The sequence below is a fragment of the Oncorhynchus masou genome, chromosome 6, assembly GCF_036934945.1.
Source record: "Oncorhynchus masou masou isolate Uvic2021 chromosome 6, UVic_Omas_1.1, whole genome shotgun sequence".
In the NCBI taxonomy this organism is placed as follows: Eukaryota; Metazoa; Chordata; class Actinopteri; order Salmoniformes; family Salmonidae; genus Oncorhynchus; species Oncorhynchus masou.
The window spans coordinates 1,066,532-1,083,809 of record NC_088217.1 but is presented as its reverse complement, the minus strand read 5'-3'; the positions used below and the strand labels follow the sequence as shown (position 1 = coordinate 1,083,809).

Sequence of the window (17,278 nt, the reverse complement as noted above, 5' to 3'; positions counted from 1 at the left end):
ACTCTAACACGGAAGCTTATAAAAAATCCCGCTATGCCCTCCAACGAACCATCAAACAGGCAAAACGTCAATACAGTACTAAAATCGAATTCTACTACAGTGGTTCTGATGCTCGTCGGAAGTGGCAGGGCTAGCAAACCATTACAGACTACAAAGGGAGGCACTGCCGAGAGCTGCCCAGTGACACAAGCCTACCAGACGAGCTAAACTAAATCTATGCTCGAAGCAAATAAGACCGAAACATGCATGAGAGCACCAGCTCTTCTGGAAGACTGTGTGATCATGCTCTCCAAAGCTGATATAAGTAAGACCTTTAACCTCTTGAAACTCTGGGGGCGCTATTTCATTTTTGGATGAAAAACGTTCCCGTTTTAAACAAGATATTTTGTCAGCAAAAGATGCTCGACTATGCATATAATTGATAGCTTTGGAAAGAAAACACTCTGACGTTTCCAGAACTGCAAAGATATTCTCTGTGCGTGCCCTAGAACGTGAGCTACAGGCAAAACCAAGATGAAACGGCATCCAGGAAATCAGCAGGATTTTTGAGGCTCTGTTTTCCATTGTCTTCTTATATGGCTGTGAATGCGAGAGGAATGAGCCTGCCCTTTCTGTCGTTTCCCCAAGGTGTCTGCAGCATTGTGACGTATTTGTAGGCATATCATTGGAAGATTGACCATAAGAGACCACATTTACCAGGTGTCCGCCCGGTGTCCTGCGCCGAAATTGGTGCGCAAACCTCAGCTGCAAGTATTTTTCCATGGAATTCAGAGAAGAAAGCAGGCTTCCACGAACGATATATCAATGAAGAGATATGTGAAAAAACACCTTGAGGATTGATTCCAAACAAGGTTTGCCATGTTTCGGTCGATATTATGGAGTTAATTCGGAAAAAGTTTGACGTTGTTGGTGACTGAATTTTCGGTTCGTTTCGGTAGCCAAATGTGATGTACAAAACGGAGCGATTTCTCCTACACAAAGATTCTTTCAGGAAAAACTGAACATTTGCTATGTAACTGAGAGTCTCCTCATTGAAAACATCCGAAGCTCTTCAAAGGTAAATGATTTTATTTATTTGATTATCTGGTTTTTGTGAAAATGTTGCGTGCTAAATGCTACTCAAAGTGCTAAGCTAGCTTTGCATACTCTTACACAAATTAGTGAATTGCTATGGTTCAAAAGCATATTTTGAAAATCTGAGATGACAGTGTTGTTAAGAAAAGGCTAAGCTTGAGAGCAGGTGCATTATTTTCATTTTATTTGCAATTTTCAGAAATCGTTAACGTTGCGTTATGCTAATGAGCCTGAGGCTTTATTCACGATCCCGGATCCGGGATGAGGAGTATCAAGATTAAACAGGTAAACATTCACAAGGCCGCAGGGCAGATTACCAGTATGACAGATTACCAATATGTGTACTGCGAGCATGCGCTGACTAATTGGCATGTGTCTTCACTGACATTTTCAACCTTCCCTGTCTGAGTCTGAGTCACCAACATGTTTCAAGCAGACCACCATAGTCCTTGTGCCCAACACATCCGCAACGCTGATCCTCAACATAGGGGCTCCTGAGGAGTGTGTGCTCAGTCCCCTCCTGTACTCCCTCTTCACTCATGATTGCAAAGCCAAGAACTACTCCAACACCATCTGCTGTTTCCTGAAGTCCACAATCATCTCCTTTGTTTTGTTGGCATTGAGTGTGAGGTTATTTTCCTGACACCACACTCCGAGGGCCCACACCTCCTCCCTGTAGGCCGTCTCATCGTTGTTGGTAATCAAGCCTACCACTGTAGTGTCGTCCGCAAACTTGATGATTGAGTTGGAGGCGTGCATGGCCACGCAGTCGTGGGTGAACAGGGAGTACAGGAGAGGGCACAGAACACACCCTTGTGGGGCCCCAGTGTTGAGGATCAGCGGGGTGGAGATGTTGTTACCTACCCTCACCACCTGGGGGAGGCCCGTCATGAAGTCCAGTACCCAGTTGCACAGGACGAGCTCGAGACCCAGGGTCTCGAGCTTGATGAAGAGTTTGGAGGGTACTATGGTGTTGAATGCTGAGCTGTAGTCGATGAACAGCATTCTCACATAGGTATTCCTCTTGTCCAGATGGATTAGGGCAGTGTGCAGTGTGGTTGCGTTGTCTGTGGACCTATTGGGCGGTAAGCAAATTGGAGTGGGTCTAGGGTGTCAGGTAGGGTGGAGGTGATATGGTCCTTGATTAGTCTCTCAAAGCAGTTCATGATGACAGAAGTGAGTGCTACGGGGCGGTAGCAGGGACAATGGTGGTGCTCTTGAAGCATGTGGGAACAACAGACTGGGATAAGGATTGATTGAATATGTCCGTAAACACACCAGCCAGCTGGTCTGCGCATGCTCTGAGGACGCGGCTGGGGATGCCGTCTGGGCCTGCAGCCTTTACTCACGTCGGCTGCAGTGAAGGAGAGTCCGCAGGTTTTGGTTGCGGGCCGTGTCAGTGGCACTGTATTGTCCTCAAAGCAAAAAAGTCCTTTTTGTACCTGTTTCCACCAGCATCTTCACAAGGTTCTTTGCTGTTGTTCTGGGATTGATTTACTTTTCACACCAAAGTAGGTTCATCTCTAGGAGACAAAATGCGTCTCCTTCCTGAGAGGTATGACGGCTGCGTGGTCCCATGGTGTTTGGACTTGAGTACTATTGTTTGTACAGATGAACGTGGTACCTTCAGGCGTTTGGAAATTGCTCCCAAGGATTAACCAGACTTGTGGAGGTCTACAATTTTTTTCTGAGGTCTTTGCTGATTTCTTTTGATTTTCATCCAGGAAATACATTCACAGGTACACCTCCTATTGACTCAAATGATGTCAATTAGAAGCTTCTAAAGTCATGACATAATTTTCTGGAATTTTCCAAGCTGTTTAAAGGTACAGTCAACTTAGTGTATGTAAACGTCTGACACACTGGAATAGTTAGACAGTGAATTATAATTGAAATGATCTGTCCTTAGACAATTGTTGGAAAAAGTCCTAACCGACTTGCCAAAACTATAGTTTGTAAACAAGAAATTTGGAGAGTTGAAAAATTTGAAAAATTGAAAAATGAGTTTTAATTACCCCAACCTAAGTGTATGTAAACTTCCGACTTCAACTGTATCTGGGCCCCTATTCTGTGGAATTGATTGTGTAAACACCAACAAACATATCTGGGCCAATATTTTGTTTAATTGAATGAGTAAACACCAACAAACATATCTGGGCTCTCTATTCTGTGTAACTGAATAAAGTAAACAGCAACAAACAGACAAAGTTTAAACATGATTTTCCACATGAAACTAAATAATAACCAAGCTTTGATACAATATAATCTTCCCTGATTTGTATCAACATTTTGTTTTGAGTAGTTTGAGTGCTGAGAGGAGAAGGAGGAAGAGCTCGGAGGAGAGAGAAGATACGAAGTAGAAAAGGGGAAAGAGGGAAAAAGAATAAGGAGGTGGAGGAGGAGTAGGGTTAGGGTTTGGTGTACTACACAATGCCATGTGACTCATAGGAGAACCAGAGTGAAGCAATACAGTCTGTTGAGGTAGCGCTTGGTGTCAACCCACCTCGAGTCATGAGGTAGCGTTTGGTGTCAACCCACCTCGAGTCATGAGGTAGCGTTTGGTGTCAACCCACCTCGAGTCATGAGGTAGCGTTTGGTGTCAACCCACCTCGAGTCATGAGGTAGCGTTTGGTGTCAACCCACCTCGAGTCATGAGGTAGCGTTTGGTGTCAACCCATCTCGAGTCATGAGGTAGCGTTTGGTGTCAACCCACCTCGAGTCATGAGGTAGCGTTTGGTGTCAACCCACCTCGAGTCATGAGTTAGCGTTTGGTGTCAACCCACCTCGAGTCATGAGGTAGCGTTTGGTGTCAACCCACCTCGAGTCATGAGTTAGCGTTTGGTGTCAACCCACCTCGAGTCATGAGGTAGCGTTTGGTGTCAACCCACCTCGAGTCATGAGGTAGCGCTTGGTGTCAACCCACCTCGAGTCATGAGGTAGCGTTTGGTGTCAACCCACCTCGAGTCATGAGTTAGCGTTTGGTGTCAACCCACCTCGAGTCATGAGTTAGCGTTTGGTGTCAACCCACCTCGAGTCATGAGGTAGCGTTTGGTGTCAACCCACCTCAAGTCATGAGGTAGCATTTGGTGTCAACCCACCTCGAGTCATGAGGTAGCGTTTGGTGTCAACCCACCTCGAGTCATGAGGTAGCATTTGGTGTCAATTCAAATTGAGTCTGTTGAGGTAAGGCTTAATGTCAACCCACCTTGAGTCTGTTCAGGTAGCGTTTTGTGTGAACCACCAGCAGGTCTTCCTCTGTAGCCTCCCGTGCCTCAACGATGCTCCCATCACTGATCATCTTCTCCTCTGAGAAAGACAGAGGAAAGACAGAGGAGCAAGAGAGATCGATAGAGAGAGAGAGAGCGAGAGAGATAGAGGGAAACAACAGGTTAGACCTGCTCAGTGTCCACCCTACAAACCATACAAATGATGAATAAAACATTTTCCTCCTTCCTGTTCAGCATACAACCAGGCTACACTCCCTTTACCTCCTTCCTGTTCAGCATACAACCAGGCTACACACCCTAATCCTCCTTTCTGTTCAGCATACAACCAGGCTACACTCCCTTTACCTCCTTTCTGTTCAGCATACAACCAGGCTACACTCCCTCTACCTCCTTTCTGTTCAGCATACAACCAGGCTACACTCCCTTTACCTCCTTTCTGTTCAGCATACAACCAGGCTACACTCCCTTCACCTCCTTTCTGTTCAGCATACAACCAGGCTACACTCCCTTTACCTCCTTCCTGTTCAGCATACAACCAGGCTACACTCCCTAATCCTCCTTCCTGTTCAGCATACAACCAGGCTACACTCCCTTTGCCTCCTTCCTGTTCAGCATACAACCAGGCTACACACCCTTTACCTCCTTCCTGTTCAGCATACAACCAGGCTACACACCCTTTACCTCCTTCCTGTTCAGCATACAACCAGGCTACACTACCTTTACCTCCTTCCTGTTCAGCATACAACCAGGCTACACACCCTTTACCTCCTTCCTGTTCAGCATACAACCAGGCTACACACCCTTCACCTCCTTTCTGTTCAGCATACAACCAGGCTACACTCCCTTTACCTCCTTTCTGTTCAGCATACAACCAGGCTACACTACCTTTACCTCCTTCCTGTTCAGCATACAACCAGGCTACACTCCCTTTACCTCCTTCCTGTTCAGCATACAACCAGGCTACACTCCCTTTACCTCCTTTCTGTTCAGCATACAACCAGGCTACACTCCCTTTACCTCCTTCCTGTTCAGCATACAACCAGGCTACACTCCCTTTACCTCCTTCCTGTTCAGCATACAACCAGGCTACACACCCTTTACCTCCTTTCTGTTCAGCATACAACCAGGCTACACTCCCTTTACCTCCTTTCTGTTCAGCATACAACCAGGCTACACTACCTTTACCTCCTTCCTGTTCAGCATACAACCAGGCTACACTCCCTTTACCTCCTTCCTGTTCAGCATACAACCAGGCTACACTCCCTTTACCTCCTTCCTGTTCAGCATACAACCAGGCTACACTCCCTTTGCCTCCTTCCTGTTCAGCATACAACCAGGCTACACTCCCTTTGCCTCCTTCCTGTTCAGCATACAACCAGGCTACACTCCCTGACCCTAAGTGCTCATGTAAAACATTTGAAATGTGATTGATTGATTACCCCTGTACCTTTTAGGAAGTGGATGACTTTCCCCCACTTCCCACTGTCGAAGGGGTGTAGTTTCTCAAGGCCCATGAAGGTGATGTTGTATACTGGAGAGTAGACGATAGGCAGACATGACGACGGCACCTCCAGGTAAAGCTGGGTGCCGTGACTACTGGGAAAAACAAAAAAATATATATAATACAAACTTTATGGTCACCTGTAAACTTTCTTAATAAAATGTGCACTGTCATTACACTGTAACTAAGGTGGAATAGATGCATCCAAATCTAAACTCTCCTATTTATTAATAACTTATCCGTTATTTAATTTGGCACGGTCATTACACTGTAAATGTATGATGCAACTAACATGTGGAGGCAGCGTAGCCTAGTGGTTGGAGCGTTGGACTAGTAACCGAAAGGTTGCAAGATTGAATCACCGAGCTGACAAGATGTAAAAATCTGTCGTTCTGCCCCTGAACAAGGCAGTTAACCCAATGTTCCTAGGCCGTCATTGAAAATAAGAATTTGTTCTTAACTGACTTGTTAAATAAAGGTTAAATAAAATATTCAATATTAAACCACCTCTTATGACGTGGGGAAGATGCAGCCAACCCCCAACTGCAGTTTATCAGCCTCAATATCAGTTATTTGGCAACTACCTACTTTCCCCTTATCTTCTGTGTGAGACATGTTGTTCAGGGGAGTCAACATTATTACAATTCTGTAGCAAACTGTGTCACCATTTGCAAAACTGTTCAACAGAAACTGTTTACTCCAAATGGAAAACACAAACGAGAGTTTCTATTGGACAAATTCAGGTAGATCTCTCCCCGTTTAGTTCAATTTGCGCTGATTGCTTCCGTTTGGATCTTAAACGATGGTTTCCGTAATGAATACACCCCTGGCATCACTGTTTTCATCTGGAATTCATCACAAACACTGGACACACCACTGCAATGTGGACATTTAGGTCATATTTGGTTGAGACGTTGATGAAAAAGATTTAAACCTTTATTCACCCACTCAAGAAGACAGCCAGAAGTTTGTTGAATTATCACTACACTTTCAACCATTTAAAATCACGACAATGTTCAAATGGAAATACAGATATTCTGCATTTATACAATGACTAAATGTGTTACCACTACCACTGTACTTCATCTAATAGCAGAACCACTACAGTTGAGATTAAAAGTTTTTTATTCTTTATTTTTTTATTTCACCAGGTCCAGTTGAGAACAAATTGTCATTTACAACTGTGACCTGGCCAAGATAAGGCAAAGCACAAACAACACAGAGTTACACATGGAATAAACAAACACACAGTCAATAATACAGAAGAAAAGTATATAAACAGTGTGTGCAAATGAGGAAAGCTAAAAAGAAGAGCAAAGGAGCAAAAATATAAAATATAAAATAAAAACAGTATGGGGATGAGATAGTTGGATGGGCTATTTACAGACGGGCTTTGTACAGGTGCAGTGATCTGTGAGCTGCCCTGACTGCTGGTGATTAAAGTTGGTGAGGGAGATATGAGTCTCCAGCTTCAGTGATTTTTGCAGTTCGTTCCAGTCATTGGCAGCAGAGAACTGGAAGGAAAGACGACCAAAGGAGGAATTGGCTTTGGGGGTGACTAGTGAAATATACGTGCTGGAGCGCGTGCTACGGGTGGGTGCTGCTATGGTGACCAGTGAGCTGAGATAAGGTGGTGCTTTACCTAGCAGAAACTTGTAGATAACCTGTAGCCAGTGGATTTGGCAACGAGTATGAAGGGAGGGCCAACCAACGAGAGCATACAGGTCGCAGTAGTGGGTAGTATATGGGGCTTTGGTGACAAAACGGATGGCACTGTGATAGACTGCATCCAGTTTGCTGAGTAAAGTGTTGGAGGCTATTTTGTAAATGACATCGCCGAAGTCAAGGATAAGTAGGATGGTCAGTTTTACAAGGATATGTTTAGCAGCATGAGTGAAGGATGCTTTGCTGTGAAATAGGAAGCCTATTCGAGATTTCATTTTGGATTGGAGATGCTTGATGTGAGTTTGTAAGATGAGTTTACAGTCTAGCCAGACACCTAGGTATTTATAGTTGTCCACATATTCTAAGTCAGAACCGTCCAGAGTAGTGATGCTGAACGGGCGGGCAGGTGCGGGCAGCGATCGTTTGAATAGCATGCATTTAGTTTTACTTGCATTTAAGAGCAGTTGGAGGCCACGGAAGGAGAGTTGTATGGCATTGAAGCTCATCTAGAGGTTAGTTAACAAATCAAATCAAATGTATTTGTCACATACACATGGTTAGCAGATGTTAATGCGAGTGTAGCAAAATGCTTGCGCTTCTAGTTCTGACAATGCAGTAATAACCAACAAGTAATCTAACTAACAATTCCAAAACTACTACCTTACACACACAAGTGTAAAGGGATAAAGAATATGTACATAAAGATATGAATGAATGATGGTACAGAGCGGCATAGGCAAGATGCAGTAGATGGTATCGAGTACAGTATATACATATGGGATGAGTAATGTAGGGTATGCAAACAAAGTGGCATAGTTTAAAGTGTATTACATAAAGATGAAATAGATGATATAGAGTACAGTATATACATATACATATGAGATAAGTAATGTAGGGTATGTAAACATTATATTAAGTAGCATAGTTTAAAGTGGCTAGTGATATATTTTACATCAATTCCCATCCATTCCCATTATTAAAGTGGCTGGAGTTGAGTCAGTGTGTTGGCAGCAGCCACTCAATGTTAGTGGTGGCTGTTTAACAGTCTGATGGCCTTGAGATAGAAGCTGTTTTTCAGTCTCTCGGTCCCTGCTTTGATGCACCTGTACTGACCTCGCCTTCTGGATGATAGCGGGGTGAACAGGCAGTGGCTCGGGTGGTTGTTGTTTTATGATCTTTATGGCCTTCCTGTGACATCGGGTGGTTTAGGTGTCCTGGAGGGTAGTTTGCCCCCGGTGATGTGTTGTGCAGACCTCACTACCCTCTGGAGAGCCTTACGGTTGTGGGTGGAGCAGTTGACATACCAGGCGGTGATACAGCCCGACAGGATGCTCTCAATTGTGCATCTGTAGAAGTTTGTGAGTGCTTTGGGTGACAACCCAAATGACAACCCAAATTTCTTCAGCCTCCTGAGGTTGAAGAGGCGCTGCTGCGCCTTCTTCACGATGCTGTCTGTTTGGGTGGACCAATTCAGATTGTCTGTGATGTGTATGCCGAGGAACTTAAAACTTTCTACCCTCTCCACTACTGTTCCATCGATGTGGATAGGGGGGTGTTCCCACTGCTGTTTCCTGAAGTCCACAATCATCTCCTTAGTTTGGGTTGACGTTGAGTGTGAGGTTATTTTCCTGACCCCACACTCCGAGGGCCCTCACCTCCTCCCAGTGTCCAAAGAAGGGCCAGAAGTATACAGAATGGTTTCGTCAGCGTAGAGGTGGATCAGAGAATCACCAGCAGCAAGAGCGACATCATTGATGTACACAGAGAAAAGAGTCGGCCCGAGAATTGAACCCTGTGGCACCCCCAGAGACTGCCAGAGGTCTGGACAACAGGTCCTCTGATTTGACACACTGAACTCTATCTGAGAAGTAGTTGGTGAAGCAGGTGAGGCAGTCATTAGAGAAAGGCTGTTGAGTCTGCCGATAGGATATCAACGCTGTTATAGAAATAATGATCTCACAGACCTGAGACAGTTGCAAGCTACCTTGATCATGCTTTCTATGATTACATAAGAAGACATAGTTCCAGAAGGCTAATCTCAAAATGAGGCCATGGATGTGTTACTCATTGTAAGGTTGAATAAATACTGTTACATTAGTTTGTGAGATAGCCTAAACGTTATCTACTGTATTACAAAAGTATTGTTGAATTGTTTGGTTGACAAAGCAACCAAATATCAACATTTAGAGGATATCCAATGCTTGGATAGTTTCATATGAGCCACTGGCTTAATCCCGTTCTTTAACTTTTAGTTTAGTTGGAAACTTTAATCGAAAATATAATCTGTTAAATTGTCGACAAGTTACTAGGTTCTTTACGGTGTTGAAAAAGTATTTTTGAATTGTGGTTGGTTGTCAACGCAACCAAATATCAACATTTAAAGGAGTTTAATTCCAGTTTGTCTACAAATTAAACATGTATATGTTGGATTCACATCTCCAGCTCAACCAAAATTGTATGTAAAAGAATGACTAAATAAAATAAAAATCTATTTCAAGTACATTTAAAGTTTGATTCGATTACATTCTTTAACTCTGAATTTATGTTGAGATGGAGACGTGAATCCAACATATCACTTATTAATTGGAATTAAAACCAGACTAAGTCAGTGGCACAGATGGTACGTGGCCTACATGTATAAGCTAGAAACCCCCTGGGCCTATATATATATTATCTATGTTCAGTTGAACCCTGGGTTAAATTGAAACAATAATTGTTGATGACTTCCCTAATGCTGTATAGGCCTAAATAGCATCAATGATGATATGACTTATAAAGTATGGTCACATTTCATTTACTCTGTTAAACCTATCCTTTGGAATGACTGATAGCAATAGTAAATATATGTAGTTATCATTCTCACCAGAGCACGTTGGTAGCAGTCAGTGATAAATACAGTATCAAGGCAAAACTGGGATTGGTTAAAACGCTGGATGGGAAACCACATGAACAGCTGTAGACAGGAAGTGGTTAAAACGCTGGATGGGAGACCACATGAACAGCTGTAGACAGGAAGTGGTTAAAACGCTGGATGGGAAACCACATGAACAGCTGTAGACAGGAAGTGGTTAAAACGCTGGATGGGAAACCACTTGAACAGCTGTAGACAGGAAGTGGTTAAAACGCTGGATGGGAAACCACATGAACAGCTGTAGACAGGAAGTGGTTAAAACCCTGGATGGGAAACCACATGAACAGCTGTAGACAGGAAGTGGTTAAAACGCTGGATGGGAAACCACATGAACAGCTGTAGACAGGAAGTGGTTAAAACCCTGGATGGGAAACCACATGAACAGCTGTAGACAGGAAGTGGTTAAAACCCTGGATGGGAAACCACATGAACAGCTGTAGACAGGAAGTGGTTAAAACCCTGGATGGGAAACCACATGAACAGCTGTAGACAGGAAGTGCTGCCCAGACTGTCGTTTTTTTTCTTTCTGATACTGGATATAATGTTGAAGACCTGACGTTGTTTCAAAGGTACAAATTCAACATATTTTATACAAGGTTTGTCTATGTTGAAAATGGGTTACAATTATAACATAATCCTGTCTTTAAAATGTCACCCTCAAAACAACAGATTCTAAGTTACATTTACAAACAATGTTGATTCAACAGGTTTGTGCCCAGTGGGTGGTGGCTGGAAACATGTGTATTGTAATAGTATGCATCAATCAGAAAGAGGATCATACTGATTTTATTTTCACTAGAAAATAACTTATTGTGTTATTGAACTTCATGAATTTGTTATTTAAATGGTTTGATTTATTACATGGTTTCCGTGCCCATATTATTAAATGAATGGTAACAGCTAAACGAGTCTTTTCAAACATTACTAGGTTAGTCAGAAAGAACGAAAGATTTCAGAAATGTGCTGTAGGCCTAAGTGACCGTAATACAGTCTGAAGTACAATACAGGCCGGAAAGAGAAACTACAAGAACCACATTCCCCCATCGGTTGCACATGCGCAACATAATTTCCAAAGACGAAATGGCATAATAAGGAAATATTTCTCTCGTCTCGTTTTCCAATCTCTGACTGTATCAGTGGTCATTGTTATTCAACATAATTATAACAACTTTTGGAACCAATTTAGAAGCATGTAGCGACATTGAGAAAATGAGTCGTCATCGGCTCTGCAACGCAACTGTGAAATCAGCTTGACTCACCTGTTACACATCATAACCGCTCTTTGGTCTATTAGTTGACGCTAAAACATTTTATTCGAATGCTTTGATATCTTCACAAATGCAACGTTAGATTGTGGTTGTCCGATATCATTCTGTTAGTCAGATCATTGTAATGCAGTCCACAGCGCTTCCTTCCATGCGCACGTCGAATACGCACTCACAACATTCGACCACTACGTCATTTTACCGTAGTCTACTTTCGCTGCGCATCAGTTGTGATTAAACTTTTTTATTTTCAGTGTCAAACATTTACATTTTCTTTAACTTGTTTTATAATAGTGGTGCATGGAGACTATATAAAATGTATGGAATGTATGCATTCGTTTTCATGCTCCTTATTTACAATGTCCACTGGGCAAGCCACCTCATTTCAACATGAACATTTGGGTAATATTTGGTTGCGATTTGATCAATGAGATTTCAAACTTTATTCACCCACTGAAAAAGACAGCCAGAAGTTTGTTGAATTCCCAATGTGTCATCACTAGACTTTCAACCATCTAAAAGTACAAACAAATTCCAAAGGAAAAACAATGTCGATCTTTGGTTTAGTTGTCATCTGAATGATGGGAGCTGGCTGGTAGGAGCGATGGGCCATTAACCGTCAAGCTGATAAGGTACAAATCTGTCGTTCTGCCCCTGAGCAAGGCAGTTAACCCACTGTTCCCCTGAGCAAGGCAGTAACCCACTGTTCCCCTGAGCAAGGCAGTAACCCACTGTTCCCCTGAGCAAGGCAGTAACCCACTGTTCCCCTGAGCAAGGCAGTTAACCCACTGTTCCCCTGAGCAAGGCATTAACCCACTGTTCCCCTGAGCAAGGCAGTAACCCACTGTTCCCCTGAGCAAGGCAGTAACCCACTGTTCCCCTGAGCAAGGCAGTAACCCACTGTTCCCCTGAGCAAGGCAGTTAACCCACTGTTCCCCTGAGCAAGGCAGTAACCCACTGTTCCCCTGAGCAAGGCAGTAACCCACTGTTCCCCTGAGCAAGGCAGTAACCCACTGTTCCCCTGAGCAAGGCAGTTAACCCACTGTTCCCCTGAGCAAGGCAGTAACCCACTGTTCCCCTGAGCAAGGCAGTTAACCCACTGTTCCCCTGAGCAAGGCAGTAACCCACTGTTCCCCTGAGCAAGGCAGTAACCCACTGTTCCCCTGAGCAAGGCAGTTAACCCACTGTTCCCCTGAGCAAGGCAGTAACCCACTGTTCCCCTGAGCAAGGCAGTAACCCACTGTTCCCCGGGCACTGAAGACGTGGATGTCGATTAAAGCAGCCCCCCACACCTTAAATGTGGAAGACACATTTCAGTTGGATGCATTCAGTTGTATAACATATCTTACAAACTAATGTAACAGTATTTATTCAACCTTACAATGAGAAACTAAACTTTAGGCTATTTACTGTATTGTAAAAAGATTATTGACAACGCTACCAAATATCAACATTTAATAGTAACACTTCAAATCAAATTTTATCGGTCACATACACATATTTAGATGCTGTTGCTGGTGTTGCGGAATGCTTGTGTTCAGAGCTCCAACAGTGCAGTAGTATTTTAACAATTTACAACAATACACACATCTAAAAGTAATAGAAAGGAATTAAGAATATATAAATATCAATGCGCAATGTCAGAGTGGCGTTGACTAAAATACAGAAGATAAGAATACAATATATACTCAGCAAAAAAATAAACGTCCTCTCACTGTCAACTGTGTTTATTTTCAGCAAAATAAATGTGTAAATATTTGTATGAACATAACAAGATTCAACAACTGAGACATAAACTGAACAAGTTCCACAGACATGTGACGAACAGAAATTAAATCATGTGTCCCTGAACAAAGAGGGGGGGGGGTTAAAAATCAAATGCAACAGTCAGTATCTGGTGTGGCCACCAGCTGCATTAAGTACTGCAGTCCATATCCTCCTCATGGACTGCACCAGATTTGCCAGTTCTTGCTGTGAGATGTTACCCCACTCTTCCACAAAGGCACATGCAAGTTCCATTTCTGGGGGAATGGCCTTAGCCCTCACCCTCTAATCCAACAGGTCCCAGACGTGCTCAATGGGATTGAGATCAGGGCTCTTCGCTGACCATGGCAGAACACTGACATTCCTGTCTTGCATGAAATCAAGTACAGAAGGAGCAGTATGGCTGGTGGCATTGTCATGTCAGGATGAGACTGCAGAAAGGGTACCACATGAGGGAGGAGGATGTCTTTCCTGTAATGCACAGTGTTGAGATTGCCTGCAATGACATCAAGCTCAGTCCGATGATGCTGTGACACACCGCCTCAGACCATGAGAGACCCTCCACCTCCAAATCAATCCTGCTCCAGAGTACAGGCCTCAGTGTAACGCTCATTCCTTCAACGATAAACGCAAATCCGACAATCACCCCTGGTGAAACAAAACCGCAACTCGTCAGTGAAGAGCACTTTTTGCCAGTCCTGTCTGGTCCAGCGACGGTGGGTTTGTGCCCATAGGAGACGTTGATGCCTTACAACAGGCCTACAAGCCCTCAGTCCAGCCTCTCTCAGCCTATTGTGGACAGTCTGAGCACTGATGGAGGGATTGTGCATTCCTGGTGTATCTCAGGCAGTTGGTGTTTCCAACCTGTACCTGTCCTTCAGGTGTGATGTTCAGATTTACCAATCCTGTGCAGGTGTTGTTACACGTGGTCTGCCACTGTGAGGATGATCAGCTTTCCATCAAGCCTCCCTGTAGCACTGTCTTAGGCGTCTCACACTACGGACATTGCCATTTTTTCCCCTGGCCACATCTGCAGTCCTCATGCCTCCTTGCAGCATGCCTAAGGCATGTTCACACAGATGAGCAGGGACCCTGGGCATCTTTCTTTTGGTGTTTTTCAGAGTCAGTAGAAAAGGCCTCTTCAGTGTCCTAAGTTTTCATAACTGTGACCTTAATTGCATACCATCTGTAAGCTGTTAGTGTCTTAACAACCGTTCCACAGGTGCATGTTCATTAATTGTTTATGGTTCATTGAACAAGCATGTGAAACAGTGTTTAAACCCTTTACAATGAAGATCTGTGAAGTTATTTGGATTTTTACAAATTATCTTTGAAAGACAGGGTCCTGAAAAAGGGATGTTTTTGCTGGGTTTACATATGAGATGAGTAAATCAGTTTGTCAACATTATTTAGACATTATTAAAGTTCCCAGTGATTCCATGTCTATGTATATAGGGCAGCAGCCTCTAAGGTGCAGGGTTGAGTAACCGGGTGGTACCTGGCTAGTGATGACTGTTTAACAGTCTGATGGCCTTGTAATAGAAGCTGTCTCTCGGTCCCAGCTTTGATGCACCTGTACTGACCTCGCCTTCTGGATGATAACGGGGTGAACAGGCCATGGCTCGGGTGGTTGAAGTTCTTGATGATCTTTTTGGCCTTCCTGTGACATCGAGTGATGTAGGTGTCCTGGATGGCAGGTAGCCTGCCCACTGTGACCGTGCAACCCTCTGGAGAACCCTGCAGTTGTGGGCAGTGCAGTTTTAGCCAGCCGGCTAATTTTCAACCGCAGTCCCTGGGCAAGTTATTAAAAACAATTACAATATAGACAATCATTGAGCATGCGCAGAGCAACATAGGACAAGCAAGACGTAGCATACAGACAGACTAACATAGGACAAGGTACCACCTCCTCCACTGCTTTCCCGTTGATGTGAATAGGGGCTTGGATAGTTTCATCTGAGCCACCGGCTTAATCCTATTCTTTAACTTGTATTTTTGGTTGAGATGGAGACCTGAATCCAACATAGTAATGATTCACCTGTAGATTCCATTTGAAATCTACCAGAGCAAGAAACCCCCTGGGCCTATATGTACTGTCTATGTTCAGTTGAACCCTGGGTTGAATTGAAACAATAGCTGTTGGTGACTTCCCTATTGCTATATAGGCCTAAATAGCATCATTGAGGATATATGACTTATAAAGTATGGTTCCATTTAATTTACTCTGTTATAAACCTATCTTTCTGAATGGCTTCTATAGCAACACTGAATATATTTATCTCAATAATAATTCATCATAATCATTCTCATGATAGAATATTGGTAGCATTCAGTGACAAATCTGAAATCTGGGCTTGGTTAAAACCCTGGATGACAGAACACATCAATAGCTGTAGGTAGATCAGCTCTCCAGTAGGAGGTGCTGCCCAGACTATTGTTAAATTGCTAATATTGGATGTTACGTTGAACATTTCAAAGGTACAAATTCAACATACTTTTTATAAGGTTGGTCTATGTTGAAAATTGGTCACCATGATGACATAATCCTGTGGTTTAAATTTCACCCTCAAAACAAGTCCCAATACATTGAAAAATGATGTTGAAACAATGTTGATTCAACCAGTCTGTGCCCAGTGGGTGGGCTACCGTGAGGAGTCAACAGACCCTTTGGCTCCCATAGCCTCAAACCTGTGGCATTGTCAAAATGTAATGAAATCCAGTCCCAGGTTGGGGCTATTGCTCCCTGGGCTTGTGTGCAGTGTGCAGATTGAAAAGCATGATCTATCAATATGCAAATACCATGCTTCCAGTGACAACAGAGAGTGATCTGGTATCTGTGGTAATTAATCAGGAGATGTTCTACTTTCTACCCCTCCAACCTCCTCCCAGCCAAACACACGAGGCCAGCTGCATGGCTCCACCCTCCTCCCAGCCAATCACACTAGGCCAGCTGCATGGCTCCACTCTCCTCCCAGCCAATCACACTAGGCCAGCTGCATGGCTCCACCCTCCTCCCAGCCAATCACACTAGGCCAGCTGCATGGCTCCACTCTCCTCCCAGCCAATCACACTAGGCCAGCTGCATGGCTCCACCCTCCTCCCAGCCAATCACACTAGGCCAGCTGCATGGCTCCACCCTCCTCCCAGCCAAACACACTAGGCCAGCTGCATGGCTCCACCCTCCTCCCAGCCAATCACACTAGACCAGCTGCATGGCTCCACTCTCCTCCCAGCCAATCACACTAGGCCAGCTGCATGGCTCCACCCTCCTCCCAGCCAATCACACTAGGCCAGCTGCATGGCTCCACCCTCCTCCCAGCCAAACACACTAGGCCAGCTGCATGGCTCCACCCTCCTCCCAGCCAAACACACAAGACCATCTGCATGGCTCCACCCTCCTCCCAGCCAAACACACTAGGCCAGCTGCATGGCTCCACCCTCCTCCCAGCCAAACACACTAGGCCAGCTGCATGGCTCCACCCTCTTCCCAGCCAATCACACTAGGCCAGCTGCATGGCTCCACCCTCCTCCCAGCCAAACACACTAGGCCAGCTGCATGGCTCCACCCTCCTCCCAGCCAATCACACTAGGCCAGCTGCATGGCTCCACCCTCCTCCCAGCCAATCACACTAGGCCAGCTGCATGGCTCCACCCTCCTCCCAGCCAAACACACAAGACCATCTACATGGCTCCACCCTCCTCCCAGCCAAACACACTAGGCCAGCTGCATGGCTCCACCCTCCTCCCAGCCAAACACACTAGGCCAGCTGCATGGCTCCACCCTCCTCCCAGCTAATCACACAAGACCATCTGCATGGCTCCAGAGGTTTATAGATCTAGTAATTGCAACTCTTCCTCTCTGATAATGACC

The 17,278-nt window shown here is 44.4% G+C and overlaps 1 protein-coding gene across 3 annotated transcripts in view; it reads right to left on the bottom strand.

The window, feature by feature from the left end:
• Window positions 1-11,808, bottom strand: part of hdac11 (histone deacetylase 11) — a 55,589-nt gene extending 43,781 nt beyond the window's left edge. For 2 of the 3 annotated variants that reach the window (XM_064967367.1, XM_064967369.1), the window contains exons 1-3: window positions 11,638-11,808; window positions 5,749-5,897; window positions 4,280-4,380 (exon numbers count right to left, since the gene is read on the bottom strand). In XM_064967367.1, coding sequence (XP_064823439.1) covers window positions 4,280-4,380; window positions 5,749-5,897; window positions 11,638-11,651 — 264 coding nt within the window. In that variant the 5' untranslated portion in view covers window positions 11,652-11,808. The remainder of the gene's footprint in view (window positions 1-4,279; window positions 4,381-5,748; window positions 5,898-11,637) is intronic. The other variant, XM_064967368.1, reaches the window with a different exon arrangement.
• Window positions 11,809-17,278: the final 5,470 nt, after the last annotated feature.